The sequence below is a fragment of the Oncorhynchus mykiss genome, chromosome 23, assembly GCF_013265735.2.
Source record: "Oncorhynchus mykiss isolate Arlee chromosome 23, USDA_OmykA_1.1, whole genome shotgun sequence".
Classification (NCBI taxonomy): domain Eukaryota; kingdom Metazoa; phylum Chordata; class Actinopteri; order Salmoniformes; family Salmonidae; genus Oncorhynchus; species Oncorhynchus mykiss.
In genome coordinates, this window is record NC_048587.1 from 7339417 (window position 1) to 7363589 (window position 24173).

Consider the following 24173-nt stretch of genomic DNA (forward strand, 5'->3'; position numbering starts at 1 on the left):
AGCGAAAGGGAGGAACCCAGTCTATGCTCTGGAGAGAGCCAGTTTAGCATGGCTTACAGTAAAATGGAGGAACCCAGTCTATGCTCTGGAGAGAGCCAGTTTAGCATGCCTTACAGTAAAATGGAGGAACCCAGTCTATGCTCTGGAGAGAGCCAGTTTAAACCAATAAACATTTAAATGGTAACAATGTACTTTATTAGAGTCTTGTTATGAAAATGAAACATTAGGTAATGCGTTATATGCTAAAAAATATATTACATTATCACAGTGGAGTGATGCTGTTGTAGCTCATGGGGGGGATGTGTGAAATTAACTCCTCAGCCTTTAGTGTCCCCCTTATAGAGCCGGCGAATAGTTAGCCTTTCGCTTGGGGTGAGAAGCTTCAGGAGGGCAGGAGGGCAGTCAAGTGTGCTAGCAAGGCAGAGTTGGCCCCAGGTATGGGCAGAATCGGGAGGAAAGTGGTAGCCCGCTAAGTAAGCTGCGAGACATCACATCTGAAATCAATTTCGCCATGTGGAAGGCCTACTGAAAGCTCTGGGACTCTTGTTCTCTACTGGCTCTACAGCCGATGAAGGTGGTTAATGAGGTGTTCTCTACAGCCGATGAAGGTGGTTAATGAGGTGTTCTCTACTGGCTCTACAGCCGATGAAGGTGATTAATGAGGTGTTCTCTACAGCCGATGAAGGTGATTAATGAGGTGTTCTCTACTGGCTCTACAGCCGATGAAGGTGATTAATGAGATGTTCTCTACTGGCTCTACAGCCGATGAAGGTGATTAATGAGGTGTTCTCTACTGGCTCTACAGCCGATGAAGGTGATTAATGAGGTGTTCTCTACAGCCGATGAAGGTGGTTAATGAGGTTGTCTCTACTGGCTCTACAGCCGATGAAGGTGGTTAATGAGGTGTTCTCTACTGGCTCTACATTTGATGAAGGTGATAAATGAGGTGTTCTCTACTGGCTCTACAGCCGATGAAGGTGATTAATGAGGTGTTCTCTACTGGCTCTACAGCCGATGAAGGTGATTAATGAGGTGTTCTCTACTGGCTCTACAGCCGATGAAGGTGATTAATGAGGTGTTCTCTACTGGCTCTACAGCCGATGAAGGTGATTAATGAGGTGTTCTCTACAGCCGATGAAGGTGGTTAATGAGGTTGTCTCTACTGGCTCTACAGCCGATGAAGGTGGTTAATGAGGTGTTCTCTACTGGCTCTACATTTGATGAAGGTGATAAATGAGGTGTTCTCTACTGGCTCTACAGCCGATGAAGGTGATTAATGAGGTGTTCTCTACTGGCTCTACAGCCGATGAAGGTGATTAATGAGGTGTTCTCTACTGGCTCTACAGCCGATGAAGGTGGTTAATGAGGTGTTCTCTACTGGCTCTACATTTGATGAAGGTGATTAATGAGGTGTTCTCTACTGGCTCTACAGCTGATGAAGGTGGTTAATGAGATGTGCCCCAACATCACAAGGATCTATAACATCGGCAAGAGTCACAGCGGACAGAAACTCTACGCCATCGAGATCTCAGACAACCCCGGAGAGCATGAACCAGGTAAGACCATTCCTTGAAGTAAAGTTCTCTGGGTTCAAGTGGTTTGGTGAACGTGGTTTCCCTCCCTCCCTCCCTCCCTCCCTCCCTCCCTCCCTCCCTCCCTCCCTCCCTCCCTCCCTCCCTCCCTCCCTCCCCCTCCCCCCCCCCCCCTCCCTCCCTCCCTGTCCCTCCCCCTCCCTCCCTCCTCTCCCAGGTGAACCAGAGTTCCGCTACACGGCCGGTTCCCATGGTAACGAGGTGCTGGGCCGAGAGCTGCTCCTGCTGCTGATGCAGTTCATGTGTCAGGAGTACCTGTCGGGTAGCCCACGGATACGTCACCTGGTGCACGAGACCAGGATACACCTGCTCCCCTCCGTCAACCCCGACGGTTACGACAAAGCCCTTGAAGTGGTAGGTGTGCGTGGCCGAAAGACACCCAAAACCCCACAGCTGATATTACAAATATTGACTGCATCATTATGGCTGTACTGAAACATACCACGGATACAACTGACTCTTCTGGGACACGTGTGAAGGGTCTTTTGCTTGTCAGCCATGTGATCGTCAGATGAAAGATTCTCCTCTTCAAAGTCAGAAGTTCAAAGCATCCTCTCCAGTGATTCCAGTGGAGGCTGGTGCCGTTTAGGATGAAGGAGGGTGACTCCTTCCTTATTTCTATTACAGCATATTGGATAACTGTCGCTCATATTCCATTCACCCAGTTCAATGTAACAATGTAACCACTGCGCCTCCCGGGTGGCGCAGTGGTTAAGGGCGCTGTACTGCAGCGCCAGCTGTGCCATCAGAGTCCCTGGGTTCGCGCCTAGGGAGGGGTTGGTCGGTAGGGATCTCCTTGTCTCATCACGCACCAGCGACTCCTGTGGCGGGCCGGGCGCAGTGCGCGCTAGCCAAGGTTGCCAGGTGCACGGTGTAGCCTCCGACACATTGGTGCGGCTGGCTTCCAGGTTGGATGCGCGCTGTGTTAAGAAGCAGTGCGGCTTGGTTGGGTTGTGTATCGGAGGACGCATGACATTCAGCCTTCGTCTCTCCCGAGCCCGTACGGGAGTTGTAGCAATGAGACAAGATAGTAGCTACTACAACAATTGGATACCACGAAATTGGGGAGAAAAAAGGGGCAAAATTCAAAAAAAATAAAAATAAAAGTAAAATGTAGCTTTAGGCTACTACATGATACTGCAATGTTCATTGTAGGTTGCTACAACCTACACTATGAATCAAGGGTCAAGAGAAATTAGAGTAATCAAGGACACATTCAATACCGCCTGGCACTCTCTTGCCTTCATCTAGCTGTTTTTTTTGGAGGGTTTCACTTTAGGATGTTAATATTGCAGGTAGATTGTCAACGCAATCTCTGATCTGCATCATTTTCAATCCCTAATATACATATTTTTATTAAGTATATATACAGTGGGGAGAACAAGTATTTGATACACTGCCGATTTTGCAGGTTCTCCTACTTACAAAGCATGTAGAGGTCTGTAATTTTTATTATAGGTACACTTCAACTGTGAGAGACGGAATCTAAAACAAAAATCCAGAAAATCACATTGTATGATTTTTAAGTAATTAATTTGCATTTGGAAGTGTTCCAGTTCCAACTAGCTAACATTGCATCCCTCTCCGTTTGAGCCAGGTGTTTGAGCAGGCTAAACTAGCTAGCTAACATTGCATCCCTCTCTGTTTGAGCCAGGTGTTTGAGCAGGCTAAACTAGCTAGCTAACATTGCATCCCTCTCCGTTTGAGCCAGGTGTTTGAGCAGGCTAAACTAGCTAGCTAACATAGCATCCCTCTCCATTTGAACCAGGTGTTTGAGCAGGCTAAACTAGCTAGCTGCATTCGCTAGCTAAGTAAGTGAAAATTTTAAAAATGACAACTAAATACAGCTATCTCTCTCTCTCTCCCTCTCTTGTTTCTCCTTCATTTTTGAAGAAATTAATTTGTTCAAAACTGTTCAACTATTGTCTTTGAGTCAACTACTCACCACATGTTATGCACTGCAGTGCTAGCTAGCTGTAGCTTAGGCTTTCTGTACTAGATTCATTCTCTGACCCTTTGATTGGGTGAACAACATGTCAGTTCAGGCTGCAGAACTCTGATAGGTTGGTGGAGGGCATCCTCCAGAAGTTGTCATAATTACTGTGTAAGTCTATGGAAGGGGGGTGAGAACCATGAGCCTCCTAGGTTTTGTATTGAAGTCAATGTACCTAGAGGAGGACAGAAGCTAGCTGTCCTCCGGCTACACCATGGTGCTACCCTACAGAGTGCTGCTGAGGCTATTGTAGACCTTCATTCCAAAACATTGTGTTTTAATCAATTATTTGTTATGTGAATATATATAGTATAGTTTTATTTAAATGATAACTTTTTATCCTTAATTAATTTAAAACCATTTGAGGACCTCACGTCTTAATTATCTGCTCTCACGTGTCACCATGTGTCACTCTCCCGTTGTCCCTCAGGGTTCAGAGCTGAGTGGCTGGTCCCTGGGTCGGTGGAGTCAGGACGGAGTAGACATCCACCATAACTTCCCTGACCTCAACTCCATCCTGTGGGAGGCTGAAACAAAGAAATGGATCCCCAGGAAGATGCTCAACCACCATGTGCCCATTCCCGAATGGTATCAGTCCAAGAACTCCACGGTCAGTAAATGCCACACAAGATTCTGAGGAGTTTTCGAAAGACATTGATAGGGGAATCTCAGACATCCAGAACTTAAAAATAAAAATGAGAGAAGATACTATTGAGACTAGCGAAGTCACCACCCTCCTTAACGGAAACTTGCAGCCAGATGCGAGCCACTCTCTGGGCCAAATGTCCCTCCCTGTTACGAAATTCGAAAGATGCGAGCACCTGTGAAATTGTGATTTGTCCAAATTATAATTTACAAAAAATCAGAGCACCTGAACAAAGTTCCTTGTTAGTCGTCGCAGATAGAGGACTTCTGGTTCTCAACCTGTCACTATGACTCCATGACAGATAGAGGACTTCTGGTTCTCATCCTGTCACTATGACTCCATGACAGATAGAGGACTTCTGGTTCTCATCCTGTCACTATGACTCCATGACAGATAGAGGACTTCTGGTTCTCATCCTGTCACTATGACAGATAGAGGACTTCTGGTTCTCATCCTGTCACTATGACAGATAGAGGACTTCTGGTTCTCATCCTGTCACTATGACAGATAGGGGACTTCAGGTTTTCATCCTGTCACTATGACTCCATGACAGATAGAGGACTTCTGGTTCTCATCCTGTCACTATGACAGATAGAGGACTTCTAGTTTTCCTCCTCACTTCTCTTCTCTCCTCTCCTCTCCTCTCCTCTCCTCTTTCCTCCCGTTCCCTTTCTCTCCTCTCCTCTCCTCTCCTCTCCTCTCCTCTCCTCTCCTCTCCTCTCCTCTCCTCTCCTCTCCTCTCCTCTCCTCTCCTCTCCTCTCCTCTCCTCTCCTCTCCTCTCCTCTCTTCTCTTCTCTTCTCTTCTCTTCTCTTCTCTTCTCTTCTCTTCTCTTTTCTTCTCTTCTCTTCTCTTCTCTTCTCTTCTCTTCTCTTCTCTTCTCTTCTCTTCTCTTCTCTTCTCCTCTCCTCTCCTCTCCTCTCCTCTCCTCAGGTAGCAGCAGAGACGCGTGCGCTGGTCTCCTGGATGGAGAAGATCCCGTTTGTCCTGGGTGGTAACCTCCAGGGAGGGGAGTTGGTGGTGACCTTCCCCTACGACAGGACCCGTTCCCAGGGTGTATCCAGGGAGCAGACCCCGACCCCAGATGACCACGTCTTCCGCTGGCTCGCCTTCTCCTACGCATCCACCCACCGCCTGATGACCGACGCCAGACGACGAGTCTGCCACACCGAGGACTTTGCCAAGGAAGATGGCACCATCAACGGGGCGTCCTGGCACACCGCGGCAGGGAGTTAGTGTTGATGTTTTCCCATTCAGTTCAATTCAGTTCAATTCAATTCATTTCAATTCATTTCAGTTATGTTCAGTTCAGTTCAATTCAATTCATTTCAGTTCAATTCAATACATTTCAGTTCAATTCAATTCATTTCAGTTCAGTTCAATTCATTTCAGTTCAATTCAATTCATTTCAGTTCAATTCAATTCCTTTCAGTTCAATTCAATTCATTTCAGTTCAGTTCAATTCATTTCAGTTCAGTTCAGTTCATTTCAATTCATTTCAATTCATCTCTGATTCAATTAAATTCATTTATTGATTTATTATCACAGACCAGTACCAGAGTAGTTCTTCATTTCAAACTTTTTTTGGGGAAAAAAACACATTTCTTTGACCATCACCAATTGTACATTGTACAATTTCTCGTAAATTACGATAGATAAATGTCTGGTTCTTTTTTTCCTGACACCGTAGGTTCATGTACTTCGACGTGAAACGGTCAAATTAGCGCTCTATTTTCGTTTTTGACCTTTAATCCCAGAAAAATGGCCTTAACTCAAAAAGCGTTGAGGCCTCGACGCCATCTTGTTTCTGGGCTAACAGCACATTAGGCCAAACATATGTTTCTGGGCTAACAGCCCATTAGGCCAAACCTATGTTTCTGGGCTAACAGCCCATTAGGCCAAACCTATGTTTCTGGGCTAACAGCCCATTAGACCAAACCTATGTTTCTGGGCTAACAGCCCATTAGACCAAACCTATGCTCACTAAGTTTCGTCTTCGAAAGTTGTTACCATTTAGGAGAAATGGCCATGTCATGATTGGTGATGTTTTGTACATTTGCAAATAGAATCCATTCGCCATCTGGTGGAATTTACGGGGACAGCGGAAAAAGGACCAACATTTTTAAATGTTATAAAAACGGAAACCGAATGTCCGAGAGACTTCGTTCGATGACTTCCCGGAAGATCTGGCCCTGGTGCACGGCCCGACGTTGTCGGTAAATTTTCAAAACATTCGCGGACGTCTAGTACGTCTAGTACGTCTAGTACGTCTAGTAAGGGACCGTACATTTGCAATATGGGAGATTCTCATCGAGCAAATGCCGAAAAGGGCACTTCAGGTATGAAAAAACGTTTTTTAAAGTCTCATGCAACATACAGTGGCTTTCGAAAGTATTCACCCCCTTGGCATTTTTTCTATTTTGTTGCCTTACAACCTGGAATTAAAATAGATTTTTGTGGGGTTTGTATCATTTGATTGACACAACCACTTTGTAGATTCAAAATATATAAGACAAAAAAACTGAACTTGAGCATAACTTTTCACCTCCCCAAAGTCAATAATATGTAGAGACACCTTTTGCTGAAATTACATGTGCAAGTCTCTTGTCTCTATAAGCTTGGCACGTCTAGCCACTGGGAGTTTTTCCCATTCTTCAAGGCAAAACTGCTCCAGCTCCCAAGTTGGATGGGTTCCGCTGGTGCACAGCAATCTTTAAGTCATGCCACAGATTCTCAATTGGATTGAGGTCTGGGCTTTGACTGGGCCATTCCAAGACATTTAAATGTGTCCCCTTAAACCACTCAAGTGTTGCTTTAGCAGTATCCTTAGGGTCATTGTCCTGCTGGAAGGCGAACCTCCGTCCCAGTCTCAAATCTCTGGAAGACAAACAGGTTTCCCCTCAAGAATTTCCCTGTATTTAGCGCCATCCATCATTCCTTCAATTCTGACCAGTTTCCCAGTCCCTGCCGATGGGAAAACATACCACAGACCAGTACCAGAGTAGCTCTTCATTTCAACACATGCTGATTTGATTTATTATCTTTATAAAACACTGGTGAAAAAAAGAACATATCAGCTGATGTCTTTTCATTGGGCAGTTGGCCCGAGAGATAAATTACTCTGTCTGTGCCGCTGTGTTGGCAGGTATGAACGACTTCAGCTACTTGCACACCAACTGCTTTGAGTTGTCGATGTACGTGGGTTGTGACAAATTCCCCCATGAGAGTGAGCTGGCGGAGGAGTGGGAAAACAACCGGGAGTCTCTGCTCGTCTTCATGGAGCAGGTACAGTATGTAGAGTCTAGAGAGGGTGTAGAGTCTAGAGAGGGCGTAGAGTCCAGAGAGGTCGTAGAGTCCAGAGAGGTCGTAGAGTCCAGAGAGGGCGTAGAGTCCAGAGAGGGCGTAGAGTCCAGAGAGGGCGTAGAGTCCAGAGAGGGCGTAGAGTCCAGAGAGGGCGTGTAGGGTCTAGAGAGGGTGTAGAGTCTAGAGAGGGTGTAGAGTCTAGAGAGGGTGTAGAGTCTAGAGAGGGTGTAGAGTCTAGAGAGGGTGTAGAGTCTAGAGAGGATGTAGAGTCTAGAGAGGGTGTAGAGTCTAGAGAGGGTGTAGAGTCTAGAGAGGGTGTAGAGTCTAGAGAGGGTGTAGAGTCTAGAGAGGGCGTGTAGAGTCTAGAGAGGGTGTAGAGTCCAGAGAGGTTGTAGAGTCCAGAGAGGTCGTAGAGTCTAAAGAGGGCGTGTAGAGTCTAGAGAGGTCGTAGAGTCTAGAGAGGGCGCGTAGAGTCCGGAGAGGGGGTGTAGAGGCTAGAGAGGGCGTGTAGAGTCCAGAGAGGGCGTGTAGAGTCCAGAGAGGGCGTGTAGAGTCCAGAGAGGGCGTAGAGTCCAGAGAGGGTGCAGGATATGTGCACATGTTCATGAAATACAATAGATGGCTGTAATCACCCCCAGACACACATGGCTAACTTGATGGGTGAAATGCAGTCTTAAGTTCAGACATGTAACAATTAACTGGCATAATCCCAACTCATTTTACTACCAATACAAACTGATTTTCATAGCTGTAGTATGAATCTGCAGGTAGCTAAAGACTTAATCAACTAGGTTCGATGTTAGCTAGCTAACATTTGGCTATAACTAGCAATGCAAATGGATTTTCCGATTCAAGTAATTTTACTACACAGATCATACACGTAAAGTTAGCTAGCTGGCCAGTAAGGTAACGTTAGCTAGCGAGCTAGTAAGGTAACGTTAGCTAGCGAACCAGTAAGGTCATGATAGCTAGCCAGCCAGTAAGATAATGCTAGCTAGCCAGCCAGTAAGATAACGTTAGCTAGCGAGCCAGTAAGATAACGTTAGCTAGCGAGCCAGTAAGATAACGTTAGCTAGCGAGCCAGTATAATAACGCTGGCTAGCCAGCCAGTAAGATAACGCTAGCTAGCGAGCCAGTAAGATAACGTTAGCTAGCGAGCCAGTAAGATAACGTTAGCTAGCGAGCCAGTAAGATAACGTTAGCTAGCGAGCCAGTAAGATAACGCTGGCTAGCCAGCCAGTAAGATAAGCTAGTATTTTAACAAATTGTATTCGTATTTACAGATTGAATAAACGTTTGTTTATTATTAAGGCACATGAAAGTTGACATCTTCCAGAAGGCATTTCCATCAACGACAAAACAAGATGTTCAAATGCATCTCCTGCAAAGTAGCGACATGCGACATACGCCTAGCTTTCTGAAATGAGTCATATTATATTGTTTCAATATTTATATCAAGGATGACATTGAAAATAATAGTTTTTAAGCATTCATGTGTCACACTCTGGGGTTTATTGTACTTTTAAATACTGTTAAAACTCGTTTTTAACCCCCAAAAATAAAATATAATATCATCAAATTAATATTATATATGATACGTTACATATTATTATTATTATTGAGTCAGTTGATCTTTGACCTCTGACCTTTCATGCACAGGTGCATCGTGGGATCAAAGGCATTGTCTGGGACATGCAGGGGCGGGGCATAGCCAACGCCACCATCCAAGTGGAAGGGATCGGCCACGACATCAGAACAGGTACATTTATTTTATGGATTTATTTCACCTTTATTTAACCAGGTAGGCAAGTTGAGAACAAGTTCTCATTTACAACCCCCGACCTGGCCATTATAAAGCAAAGCAGTTCGATACATAAGAGGGAGGTAAAGGCAAAAAAAAGGCCATGGTGGCGAAGTAAATACAATATAGCAAGTAAAACACTGGAATGGTAGATTTGCAGTGGAAGAATGTGCAAAGAAGAAATATAAATAATGGGGTGCAAAGGAGCAAAATAAATAAATTAATTAAATACAGGGAAAGAGGTAGTTGTTTGGGCTAAATTATAGATGGGCTATGTACAGGTGCAGTAATCTGTGAGCTGCTGTGACAGCTGGTGCTTAAAGCTAGTGAGGGAGATAAGTGTTTCCAGTTTCAGAGATTTTTGTAGTTCGTTCCAGTCATTGGCAGCAGAGAACTGGAAGGAAAGGCGGCCAAAGGAAGAATTGGTTTTGGGGGTGACCAGAGAGATATACCTGCTAGAGCGCCTGCAACAGGTGGGTGCTGCTATGGTGACCAGCGAGCTGAGATAAGGCAGGGCTTTACCGAGCAGAGACTTGTAGATGACCTGGAGCCAGTGGGTTTGGCGACGAGTGTGAAGCGAGGACCAGCCAACGAGAGCGTACAGGTCGCACTGGTGGGTAGTATATGGGGCTTTGGTGACCAAACAGATGGCACTGTGATAGACTGCATTCAATTTATTGAGTAGGGTATTGGAGGTGTCACAAACCGGCTCAAAGCCCGTAACAAAGGGAGACAACGTGGAGATAAGGAGTAACAAAATATATATTTATTAACTAAAGCAACTAAGGAAAATATACAATGGTGTGTGTAATCAGTAATCAGTAGTGTAAGTGAGTGTTTTGCATGCATGAAGGTGATAATGCAGGGTGTTGAAAGGTGCCAAAGCAAACAAACAAAAGGCCACCAAGAACCACAACACAGTCTACAAAGGTGTCTGCATGGAGAGAGTCTCCTCCATGAATGTGGAAGAGGTCTATTTATCCCGGGAGACACCTGGCCCAGGTGTTTCCCATGAAGCTGACGACCCTCCCAACTCCACCCACCGGCATCCTAATAAGGAAACAAGAACAAAGACAGAATACGGCAGACAGAGTGGGAGGGTCGTCACAGAGGCTATTTTGTAAATGACATCGCCGAAGTCGAGGATCGGTAGGATAGTCAGTTTTACGAGGGTATGTTTGGCAGCATGAGTGAAGGATGCTTTGTTGTGAAATAGGAAGCCAATTCTAGATTTAACTTTGGATTGGAGATGTTTGATGTGAGTCTGGAAGGAGAGTTTACAGTCTAACCAGACACCTAGGTATTTGTAGTTGTCCACATATTCTAAGTCAGAACCGTCCAGAGTAGTGATGTTGGACAGGCGGGCAGGTGCGGGCAGCAATCGGTTGAAGAGCATGCATTTAGTTTTACTTGTATTTAAGAGCAATTGGAGGCAACGGAAGGAGAGTTGTATGGCATTGAAGCTCGTCTGGAGATTTGTTAACACAGTGTCCACAGAATAGCCAGAAGTATACAGAATGGTGTCGTCTGCGTAGAGGTGGATCAGAGAATCACCAGCAGCAAGAGTGACATCATTGATGTATACAGAGAAGAGAGTTGGTACAAGAATTGAACCCTGTGGTACCCCCATAGAGACTGTCAGAGGTCCAGACAACAGACCCTCCGATTTGACACACTAAACTCTATCAGAGAAGTAGTTGGTGAACCAGGCGAGGCAATCATTTGAGAAATCAAGGCTATCGAGTCTGCCGATGAGGATGTGGTGATTGACAGAGTCGAAAGCCTTGGCCAGGTCAATGAAGACGGCTGCACAGTAATGTTTATTATCGATGGCGGTTAAGATATCATTTAGGACCTTGAGCGTGGCTGAGGTGCACCCATGACCAGCTCTGAAACCAGATTGCATAGCGGAGAAGGTATGGTGGGATTCGAAATGGTCAGTAATCTGTTTGTTGACTTGGCTTACGAAAGACCTTAGAAAGGCAGAGTAGGATAGATATAGGTCTGTAGCAGTTTGGGTCAAGAGTGTCCCCCCCTTTGAAGAGGGGGATGACCGCAGCCGCAGAAATACATGCTATTGTGGTATACTCTGTGTTCTCATTCTGTGTCCATACATACCATATAGAGATGTATTATAGTAGACTCTGTGTCCATACATACTATATAGAGATGTATTATAGTAGACTCTGTGTCCATACATACCATATAGAGATGTATTGTAGTAGACTCTGTGTCCATACATACTATATAGAGATGTATTATGGTAGACTCTGTGTCCATACATACCATATAGAGATGTATTGTAGTAGACTCTATGTTCTCATTCTATAGAAAACATCAGTAGCATTCTATAGAAAACATCAGTAGTATTCTATAGAAAACATCATTAGCATTCTATACAAAACATCAGTAGCATTCCATAGAAAACATCATTAGCATTCTGTAGAAAACATCAGTAGCATTCTATAGAAAACATCAGTAGCATTCTATAGAAAACATCAGTAGCATTCTAAGGAAAAAATCAGTAGCATTCTATAGAAAACATCAGTAGCATTCTAAGGAAAACATCAGTAGCATTCTATAGAAAACATCAGTAGCATTCTGTAGAAAACATCAGTAGAATTCTATAGAAAACATCTGTAGCATTCTATAGAAAACATCAGTAGCATTCTATAGAAAACATCAGTAGCATTCTATAGAAAACATCAGTAGCATTCTATAGAAAACATCAGTAGCATTCTATAGAAAACATCAGTAGCATTCTATAGAAAACATCAGTAGCATTCTATAGAAAACATCAGTAGCATTCTATAGAAAACATCAGTAGCATTCTATAGAAAACATCAGTAGCATTCTAAGGAAAACATCAGTAGCATTCTATAGAAAACATCAGTAGCATTCTATAGAAAACATCAGTAGCATTCTGTAGAAAACATCAGTAGCATTCTATAGAAAACATCAGTAGCATTCTGTAGAAAACATCAGTAGCATTCTATAGAAAACATCAGTAGCATTCTATAGAAAACATCAGTAGCATTCTATAGAAAACATCAGTAGCATTCTATAGAAAACATCAGTAGCATTCTATAGAAAACATCAGTAGCATTCTATAGAAAACATCAGTAGCATTCTATAGAAAACATCAGTAGCATTCTATAGAAAACATCAGTAGCATTCTGTAGAAAACATCAGTAGCATTCTATAGAAAACATCAGTAGCATTCTGTAGAAAACATCAGTAGCATTCTATAGAAAACATCAGTAGCATTCTGTAGAAAACATCAGTAGCATTCTATAGAAAACATCAGTAGCATTCTATAGAAAACATCAGTAGCATTCTATAGAAAACATCAGTAGCCTTCTATAGAAAACATCAGTAGCATTCTATAGAAAACATCAGTAGCATTCTATAGAAAACATCAGTAGCATTCTATAGAAAACATCAGTAGCATTCTATAGAAAACATCAGTAGCATTCTATAGAAAACATCAGTAGCCTTCTATAGAAAACATCAGTAGCATTCTATAGAAAACATCAGTAGCATTCTATAGAAAACATCAGTAGCATTCTGTAGAAAACATCAGTAGCATTCTATAGAAAACATCAGTAGCATTCTGTAGAAAACATCAGTAGCATTCTATAGAAAACATCAGTAGCATTCTATAGAAAACATCAGTAGCATTCTGTAGAAAACATCAGTAGCATTCTATAGAAAACATCAGTAGCATTCTATAGAAAACATCAGTAGCATTCTGTAGAAAACATCAGTAGCATTCTATAGAAAACATCAGTAGCATTCTATAGAAAACATCAGTAGCATTCTGTAGAAAACATCAGTAGCATTCTATAGAAAACATCAGTAGCATTCTGTAGAAAACATCAGTAGCATTCTGTAGAAAACATCAGTAGCATTCTATAGAAAACATCAGTAGCATTCTATAGAAAACATCAGTAGCATTCTATAGAAAACATCAGTAGCATTCTGTAGAAAACATCAGTAGCATTCTATAGAAAACATCAGTAGCATTCTGTAGAAAACATCAGTAGCATTCTATAGAAAACATCAGTAGCATTCTATAGAAAACATCAGTACCATTCTGTAGAAAACATCAGTAGCATTCTATAGAAAACATCAGTAGCATTCTATAGAAAGCATCAGTAGCATTTTGTAGAAAACATCAGTAGCATTCTGTAGAAAACATCAGTAGCATTCTATAGAAAACATCAGTAGCATTCTATAGAAAACATCAGTAGCATTCTATAGAAAACATCAGTAGCATTCTATAGAAAACATCAGTAGCATTCTATAGAAAACATCAGTAGCATTCTATAGAAAACATCAGTAGCATTCTATAGAAAACATCAGTAGCATTCTATAGAAAACATCAGTAGCATTCTATAGAAAACATCAGTAGCATTCTATAGAAAACATCAGTAGCATTCTATAGAAAACATCAGTAGCATTCTATAGAAAACATCAGTAGCATTCTATAGAAAACATCAGTAGCATTCTGTAGAAAACATCATTAGCAGAGAATGTATTATGGACAACAGTATATATATATCCATTTTGACAGGAAACCAAATGGACAAGTTGAACGTGATAATTAGACAAGCAAAAGTAATAACTTCTTCCAGAGCCAAAGACCATAACGTTGGATCATTAAACTCTCACAGACGCTGAGCATGCTGGTATTTCATGCTTGACAAAAGTACATCCGCAGCAGGAAATAGCTACCATTTTATAGAAAGACCTCAATATATTACTATACAGTAGATACTGCCTGCAGGCATGATGACACAAGTACCCGGTCCCTATTTGCCTTGTATTTGAGAAGTCATATGTGTGGGGGTAAGCTTACATTGTGCAGTTAAAGCAATGGGCAGAATGTGTTGTTTCAGGGATTAATGAAAGTCCCATGTCTCTTCCTTTCAGTTTAATTCTACAGTATGAGTCTCAAACACACACACACGCACGCAAACACACGCAAACACACACACACACACACACACACACACACACACACACACACACACACACACACAAATATTCCTAGCACGCAATGATTATATCCAGCTTGTGACTCTACAAACTTGTTGGATGCATTTGCTGTTTGTTTTGGTTGTGTTACAGATGATTTTGTTCTCAATAGAAAATTAACAGTAAATTAATGTATTGTATCATTTTGGAGTCACTTCAATTGTAAATAAGATTATAATGTTTCTAAACACTTCTACATTAATATGGATGCTACCGTGATTATGGATAATCCTGAATTAAATTGTGAATGGTAAGGATCGGCGCTGGTACTGTAGACGAGAGCATCCTGTTAGGATCGGTGCTGGTACTGTAGACGAGAAGCATCCTGTAAGGATCGGTGCTGGTACTGTAGACGAGAAGCATCCTGTAAGGATCGGTGCTGGTACTGTAGATGAGAAGCATCCTGTAAGGATCGGTGTTGGTACTGTAGACGAGAAGCAGATACAGGGAGAACAGGGGAGAGTGGGAGCAGGCATGACAGTATCTCCCCCTCTAGGACAGGAACAGCGTCTGGACAGGGGAGAGCGGGAGCAGGCATGACAGTATCTCCCCCTCTAGGACAGGAACAGCGTCTGGACAGGGGAGAGCGGGAGCAGGCATGACAGTATCTCCCCTCTAGGACAGGAACAGCGTCTGGACAGGGGAGAGCGGGAGCAGGCATGACAATATCTCCCCCTCTAGGACAGGAACAGCGTCTGGACAGGGGAGAGCGGGAGCAGGCATGACAGTATCTCCCCCTCTAGGACAGGAACAGCGTCTGGACAGGGGAGAGAGGGAGCAGGCATGACAGTATCTCCCCCTCTAGGACAGGAACAGCGTCTGGACAGGGGAGAGCGGGAGCAGGCATGACAGTATCTCCCCCTCTAGGACAGGAACAGCGTCTGGACAGGGGAGAGTGGGAGCAGGCATGACTGTATCTCCCCCTCTAGGACAGGAACAGCGTCTGGACAGGGGAGAGTGGGAGCAGGCATGACAGTATCTCCCCTCTAGGACAGGAACAGCGTCTGGACAGGGGAGAGCGGGAGCAGGCATGACAGTATCTTCCCCTCTAGGACAGGAACAGCGTCTGGACAGGGGAGAGCGGGAGCAGGCATGAAAGTAGAAAGTTATATCACCCCCCCAAAAAAATTTTTGCAAATCAAATGTTTTTTGTTCACATACACGTGTTTCGCAGATGTTATTGCGGTGTAGTGAAATTGTGTTCCCAGCTCCAACAGTGCAGTAGTATCTAACTAAATACTTGTGTTTCTAGCTCCAACAGTGCAGTAATATCTAACTAAATACTTGTGTTTCTAGCTCCAACAGTGCAGTAATATCTAACCAAATGCTTGTGTTCCCAGCTCCAACAGTGCAGTAGTATCTAACTAAATACTTGTGTTTCTAGCTCCAACAGTGCTGTAATATCTAACTAAATACTTGTGTTTCTAGCTCCAACAGTGCAGTAATATCTAACCAAATGCTTGTGTTCCCAGCTCCAACAGTGCAGTAGTATCTAACTAAATACTTGTGTTTCTAGCTCCAACAGTGCTGTAATATCTAACTAAATACTTGTGTTTCTAGCTCCAACAGTGCAGTAATATCTAACTAAATGCTTGTGTTCCTAGCTCCAACAGTGCAGTAATATCTAACTAAATGCTTGTGTTCCCAGCTCCAACAGTGCAGTAATATCTAACTAAATGCTTGTGTTCCGAGCTCCAACAGTGCAGTAGTATCTAACTAAATACTTGTGTTTCTAGCTCCAACAGTGCTGTAATATCTAACTAAATACTTGTGTTTCTAGCTCCAGCAGTGCAGTAGTATCTAACTAAATGCTTGTGTTCCTAGCTCCAACAGTGCAGTAGTATCTAACTAAATGCTTGTGTTTCTAGCTCCAACAGTGCAGTAGTATCTAACTAAATGCTTGTGTTTCTAGCTCCAACAGTGCAGTAGTATCTAACTAAATGCTTGTGTTTCTAGCTCCAACAGTGCAGTAGTATCTAACTAAATGCTTGTGTTCCCAGCTCCAACAGTGCAGTAATATCTAACTAAATGCTTGTGTTCCTAGCTCCAACAGTGCAGTAGTATCTAACAATTCACAACAATACACAGATCTAAAAGTAAAAGAATGGAATATACATACTAATAATAATAATAAATAATACTAAGAATGGAATTAAGAAATATATAAATATTAGGACAAGCAATGTCGAAGTGGCATAGACTAAGATACAGTAGAATATAATACAGTATATACATATGAGATGAGTAATACATAGACTAAGATACAGTAGAATAGAATACAGTATATAGATATGAGATGAGAAATACATAGACTAAGATACAGTAGAATAGAATACAGTATATACATATGAGATGACTAATACATAGACTAAGATACAGTAGAATAGAATACAGTATATAGATATGAGATGAGAAATACATAGACTAAGATACAGTAGAATAGAATACAGTAGGATAGAATACAGTAGAATAGAATACAGTATATACATATGAGATGACTAAAGCAGTATGTAAACATTATTAAAGTGACCAGTGATTCTATGTCTATGTATATGGGGCAGTAGTCTCTAAGGTGCAGGGTTGAGTACCCGGGTGGTGCAGTCTCTAAGGTGCAGGCTTGAGTAACCGGGTGGTAGCCGGCTAGTGAAGGCTGTTTAACAGTCTGATGGCCTTGAGATATAAGCTGTTTTTCAGTCTCTCGGTCCCTGCTTTGATGCACCTTTACCGACCTGATAGCGGGGTGAACAGGCAAGGGCTCGGGTGGTTGTTGTCCTTGATGTTCTTTATGGCCTTCCTGTGACATCGGGTGGTGTAGGTGTCCTGGAGGGCAGGTAGTTTGCCCCCGGTGATGCATTGTGCAGACCTCACTACCCTCTGGAGAGCCTTACGGTTGTGGGCGGAGCAGTTGCCGTACCAGGCAGTGATACAGCCCGACAGGATGCTCTCGATTGTGCATCTGTAAAAGTTTGTCAGGGTTACGGGTGACAAGCCAAATTTCTTCAGCCTCCTGAGGTTGAAGAGGCTCTGTTGCGCCTTCTACACTACGCTGTCTGTGTGGGTGGACCATTTCAGTTTGCCAGTGATGTGTACGCAGTGGAACTTGAAGCCTTCCCCCTTCTACACAGCGGTCCCGTTGATGTGAATAGGGCCGTATGTCCACTGTTATTGTAATGGTGAGAGGTTAGCATGTCTTGGAGGTATGCTAACCTCCCTTGTTATTGTAATGATGAGAGGTTAGCATGTCTTGGGGTATGCTAACCTCCCTTGTTAATGTATGGGTGAGAGGTTAGCATGTCTTGTAGGTATGCTAACCTCCCTTGTTATTGTAACGATGAGAGGTTAGCATGTCTTGGAGGTATGCTAACCTCCCTTGTTATTGTAATGATAAGAGGTTAGCATGTCTTGGGGGTATGCTAACCTCCCCTGTCATTGTAATAATGAGAGGTTAGCATGTCTTGGAGGTATGCTAACCTCCCCTGTCATTGTAATGCTGAGAGGTTAGCATGTCTTGGAGGTATGCTAACCTCCCTTGTTCTTGTAATGGTGAGAGGTTAGCATGTCTTGGGGGTATGCTAACCGCCCTTGTTGACATTTGTGCGTCTGTAACTTTCTCACTCATCGTTATTCACGATTCATTCAGGACTATGTCTGTAGGTGTTGTTAGTGTTCCTGGAACCAACTGTACCGTCTGTAAGTCACGTTCCTTCACGAGAATCCAGTTCCCTCTGCTGCGGTCCCAGAGAGGAGGGAGGAAACATGTCCAGCTGCACACACACACACACACACACACACACACACACACACACACACACACACACACACACACACACACACACACACACACACACACACACACACACACACACACACACACACACACACACACACACACTAGCACACACACACACACACACACACACACACACACACACACACACTAGCACACACACACACACTCTAACACACACACACACACACACACACACACACTCTCTCTCTCTATCTGTTAAAAAGGAGGCTCTGCATGTGGAAAGAGGGGAACACCAACTCCTGTGAACGACCTACTTATAGAAAAGGTACTTGCTATTCCCCAGTTAGTCAGAGAGTGTGAATCATCATCATGATGTCTTCACTGTGAACCCCAGGATAGACAGACAGCAGATACACACACACACACACACACAGACACACAGACACACACAGACACACACTAATACACACTAACACACACACACATACACACACACACACACACACACACACACACACACACACACACACACACACACACACACACACACACACACACACACACATAACATTCACACACAGAAGGATAGACACACATTATTAATGAAGACGTTCCAGGTTTTGTTATCAAAATTATAAGTTATTAAGTCATTTTATAGCGTGTCATTTTTTGTGTTGGTTAAAGGACAAAGCAACACCAAGCTTCACTTGTAGATTTGTGACCTCAGTGAGTCACTCGTTAAAGCAGAATACCAATGTGTTGCTCTTCGTGTGTCTGGTACAGCGGATCAACAGTTTCATAACTGGCACCGTATCTCACACAGTGGCTGAGCTGAGATGTGGAGATGGGTGGGTGGGTGAACAGCATGATGGGTAGGAAATCAAACGATCTGTTCCTGTGGCTGGATCAAAGGTTCAGCACACACGGTGAGTTCAGTTCACCGTTGCTTCCAGCAGGATCAGCACAAACAATGTCATGCCTAGAGGAGACAGGAGACAGGAGACAGGAGACAGGACACAGCAGGGAGGTAAAACACAATGTCATGCCTAGAGGAGACAGGAGACAGGAGACAGGACACAGAAGGGAGGTAAAACACAATGTCATGCCTAGTGGAGACAGGAGACAGGAGACAGGACACGGCAGGGAGGTAAAACACAATGTCATGCCTAGTGGAGACAGGAGACAGGACACAGCAGGGAGGTAAAACACAATGTCATGCCTAGAGGAGACAGGAGACAGGAGACAGGACACAGCAGGGAGGTAAAACACAATGTCATGCCTAGAGGAGACAGGAGACAGGAGACAGGAGACAGGACACAGCAGTGAGGTAAAACACAATGTCATGCCTAGAGGAGACAGGAGACAGGACACAGCAGGGAGGTAAAACACAATGTCATGCCCAGAGGAGACAGGAGACAGGAGACAGGACACAGCAGGGAGGTAAAACACAATGTCATGCCTAGTGGAGACAGGAGAGAGGTAAATCCAAGATGACAATGCGGTGCTATTTTTAAACTTCTTAACAGTTGAGCAGTCTATGTTCTGCCCTCCCTCCTTTCTCTATGTTCTGCCCTCCCTCCTTTCTCTATGTTCTGCCCTCCCTCCTTTCTCTATGTTCTGCCCTCCCTCCTTTCTCTATGTTCTGCCCTCCCTCCTTTCTCTATGTTCTGCCCTCCCTCCTTTCTCTATGTTCTGCCCTCCCTCCTTTCTCTATGTTCTGCCCTCCCTCCTTTCTCTATGTTCTGCCCTCCCTCCTTTCTCTATGTTCTGCCCTCCCTCCTTTCTCTATGTTCTGCCCTCCCTCCCATCTCTATGTTCTGCCCTCCCTCCTTTCTCTATGTTCTGCCCTCCCTCCCTTCTCTATGTTCTGCCCTCCCTCCCTTCTCTATGTTCTGCCCTCCCTCCCTTCTCTGTCAGTTCAGTCAGTGAATTCCTAGAGGATTGCTTTGTGGAGCTCTTTGCCTTTCGCTGTTGCCAAGTATCAAGATGTGCTGCTTTCTTCCAGTGCTATATTTGCATACAGGAAAGTTAACTATGACTGGCTTGAAACAAGTTTTTTTTTTGGTGATTCACAGTCCGTGGCCTATATGATAGAATGCAATGTGGATCAGAATGCTGACACGTGCTGTGAACTCTGAACTTTCTCACATTTCTTCTGACACGTAACCTACAATACATATGCAGCACCTCTCTCTCACTCTCTCTCTCTCTCTCTCTCTCTCTCTCTGTCTCTCTCTCTCCTCTCTCTCTCTCTCTCTCTCTGTCTCTCTCTCCTCTCTTCTCTCTCTCTCTCTCCCTCTCTCTCCTCTCTCTTTCTCTCTCTCTCTCTCTCTCTCTCCCTCTCTCTCCTCTCTCTCTCTCTCTCTCTCTCTCTCTCTCTCTCTCCCTCTCTCTCCTCTCTCTCTCACTCTCTCTCTCTCTCTCCCTCTCTCTCTTTCACTCACTCACTCACATATCAATTCAATTCAAAGGGCTTTATTGGTGTGTGGAAACATATGTTAACATTGCCGAAGGAAGTGATGTAGAAACTAAACAATATGAAATTGTAAACATTACACTCCAGTGTTCTTAAAAATATCAAGCCATTTCACGTCATATTATGTCTATATACAGTGTTGTAATGATGTGTAAATGGTTAAAGTACAAAAGGGAAAATAAATAAGCATAAATATGGGTTGTATTTACAATGGTGTTTGTTCTTCACTGGTTGACCTTCACTAGTGGCAACAGGTCACACATCCAGCTGCTGTGATGGTACACTGTGGAATTTCACCCAGTAGATATGGGAGTTTTTCAAAATTGGATTTGTTTTCGAATTCTTTGTGGATCTGTGTAATCTGAGGGAAATATGTCTCTCTAATATGGTCATACATTGGGCAGGAGGTTAGGAAGTGCAGCTCAGTTTCCACCTCATTTTGTGGGCAGTGAGCACATAGCCTGTCTTCTCTTGAGAGCCATTTCTGTCTACGGCGGCCTTTCTCAATAGCAAGGCTATGCTCACTGAGTCTGTACATAGTCAAAGCTTTCCTTAATTTTGGGTCAGTCACAGTGGTCAGGTATTCTGCCGCTGTGTACTCTTTGTTTAGGGGCAAATAGCATTCTAGTTTGTTCTGTTTTTTTGTTAATTCTTTCCAATGTGTCAAGTAATTATCTTTTTGTTTTCTCATGATTTGGTTGGGTCTAATTGTCCTGGGGCTCTGTGGGGTGTGTTTGTGTCTGTGAACAGAGCCCCAGGACCAGCTTGGTTAGGGGACTCATCTTCAAGTTAAAATCAAATCAAATCACATTGTGTTAGTCGAATACAACAGGTTTCACCTTACAGTGAAATGCTTACTTTCAAGCCCCTAACTAACAGTTTACAAATATATATAATAATAATAATAAAAAATACAAATAAGAATGAAAAGTAACAGATAATTAAAGAGCAGCAGTAAAATAACAATAGTGAGACTATATACAGGGGGGGTACTGATACAGAGTCAATGTGGAGGCTATATACAGGGTATTACGGTACAGAGTCAATGTGGAGGCTATATACAGGGGGTACCGGTACAGAGTCAATGTGGAGGCTATATACAGGGTGTTACGGTACAGAGTCAATGTGGAGGCTATATACAGGGGGTACTGGTACAGAGTCAATGTGGAGACTATATAGAGGGTATTACGGTACAGAGTCAATGTGGAGACTATATACAGGGGGTACTGGTACAGAGTCAATGTGGAGGCTATATACAGGGGGTACCAGTACAGAGTCAATGTGGAGGCTATATACAGGTGGTACCGGTACAGAGTCAATGTGGAGGCTATATACAGGGGGTACCGGTACAGAGTCAATATGGAGGCTATATACAGGTGTTACGGTACAGAGTCAATGTGGAGGCTATATACAGGGGGTACCGGTACAGAGTCAATGTGGAGGCTATATACAGGGGGTACCGGTACAGAGTCAATGTGGAGGCTATATACAGGGGGTACCGGTACAGAGTCAATGTGCGGGGGTACAGGGGCACCTGAGGTTATTGAGGAAGCTGTTTAGAAGCCTCTTGGACCTAGACTTGGCGCTCCGTACCACTTGCCATGTGGTAGCAGAGAGAACAGTCTATGACTAGTGTGGCTGTGTGTAGTCTTTTACAATTGGATGGCAGGAAGTTTGGCCCCAGTGATGTACTCTGTAGTGCCTTGTGGTCGGAGGCCGAGCAGTTGCCATACCAGGCATTGATGCAACCTGTCAGGATGCTCTCGATGGTGCAGCTGTAGATACATTTTGAGAATCTGAGGACCCGAAGCCAAATCTTTTCAGTCTCCTGAGGGGGAACAGGTTTTGTTGTGTCCTCTCCACGACTGTCTTGGTGTGCTTGGACCATGTTGGTTCATCTCTCTGTAGGTGAAGGCTTTGTGGTGGAAGGTTGGTGAATCGCTTCCTTTTAGGTGGTTGTAGAATTTAACGGCTCCTTTCTGGATTATGATAATTAGTGGGTATCGGCCTAATTCTGCTCTGCATTATTTGATGTTCTACGTAGTAGACAGACGATATTTTTTCTGAATTCTGCATGCAGAATCTCAATTTGGTGTTTGTCCCATTTTGTGATTTCTTGGTTGGTGAGAGGACCCCAGACCTCACAACCATAAAGGGCAATGGGCTCTATGACTGATTCAAGTATTTTCAGCCAGATCGTAATTGGTATGTAGAATTTTATGTTCCTTTTGATGGCATAGAAGGCCCTTCTTGCCTTGTCTCTCAGATCGTTCACAGCTTTGTGGAAGTTACCTGTGGTGCTGATGTTTAGGCCAAGGTATGTATAGTTTTTTGTGTGCTCTAGGGCAACGGTGTCTAGATGGAATTTGTATTTGTGGTCCTGGCGACTGGACCTTTTTTGGAACACCATTGTTTTTGGCTTACTGAGATTTATTGTCAGGGCCCAGGTCTGACAGAATCTATGCAGAAGATTTAGGTGCCTCTCTCTCTCTCTTTCACTCACTCACTCTCTCACTCACTCACTCCCACTCCTCTCTTTGTCTCCCTAGCGGCGGACGGGGACTACTGGAGGCTGTTGAACCCAGGAGAGTACAGCATCACGGTGAGGGCCGAGGGCTACAGCGCCAGCAGTAAGGTGTGTGAGGTGGGCTATGACATCGGAGCGACCCGCTGTGACTTCACCGTCAGCCGCACCAATCTGTCACGCATCAAGGAGATCATGGAGAGATACAACAAGCAGCCCATCAGACAGCCTCTCAGGCCACCCGTCAGGCAGCTGCAAGCACGCAGACCCGGACCCCGACACAGACGCGTGAGGACATCATAGGGGGCCCCACCAGGGAGCGTTAGAGAGAACGAGTAGCCTGGTCCCGCACCTGAATGCGCTGTCTTGCCAACACCTGTGGTCATTGTTCTGCCAATCTGACAATGACCAGAGGGCTTTACAGCACAAACTGATCTGGGACAAGGCTCGGTGTGAAGAGAGCAATGAGAGACAGACTCTACCATCTCTCTCTCTAGTTCTGATCCAACATCTTCTTTGATCGGGACTCCTTTCTCTGTTTTGGAACTCTGTTTAGCCACATCCATCCAGAGTGTTGGTGGAAGTGCAGATTGGAGATTGATGGTAAAAGATGAGATATTTTGACGGTGTGTTTTTCTGTATTAAAAACAAGGTGCTGTTCTTTCAACCATGAATTAAGCTCTCTGGTGCTGGTCTTACTGTAAACTAAGTGTCTTTTTTGGGGGGGGGGGGGGGGGGCGCGCATCTTAAAAGTTGCAATGACTTCTCTACCAAAGAGTTATTACAGTATACATGGTTAAGCCGAAATGTAAATTTTTTTACTTTGTGCCATTATTTGGTAATGAAAGTGTCAGTCTATATTTCAAATTATGAATTTTGACCATGGATATTACCATGTGTCTCTCTACTAACTCATGCAGTACCAGTACCAGTACAGTACCAGTACCAGTATCAGTACAGTACCAGTACCAGTACCAGTACAAAGCAGTAATAACTATCTTACCGAAACGTTTACATGCTTCATCCTTGCAAGTAATATCTTTTGAAA

The 24173-nt window shown here is 43.8% G+C and overlaps 1 protein-coding gene across 1 annotated transcript in view; it reads left to right on the top strand.

Annotated features, from left to right (window-relative positions):
* LOC110514524 (inactive carboxypeptidase-like protein X2) overlaps positions 1–23803 on the top strand; it is a 125223-nt gene extending 101420 nt beyond the window's left edge. Inside the window, exons 8-14 of the mRNA XM_036960341.1 lie at positions 1433–1556; positions 1750–1946; positions 4016–4195; positions 5164–5461; positions 7376–7515; positions 9193–9292; positions 23151–23803. Of these exons, the coding sequence (XP_036816236.1) occupies positions 1433–1556; positions 1750–1946; positions 4016–4195; positions 5164–5461; positions 7376–7515; positions 9193–9292; positions 23151–23428 (1317 nt within the window). The 3' untranslated portion in view covers positions 23429–23803. The remainder of the gene's footprint in view (positions 1–1432; positions 1557–1749; positions 1947–4015; positions 4196–5163; positions 5462–7375; positions 7516–9192; positions 9293–23150) is intronic.
* Positions 23804–24173: the final 370 nt, after the last annotated feature.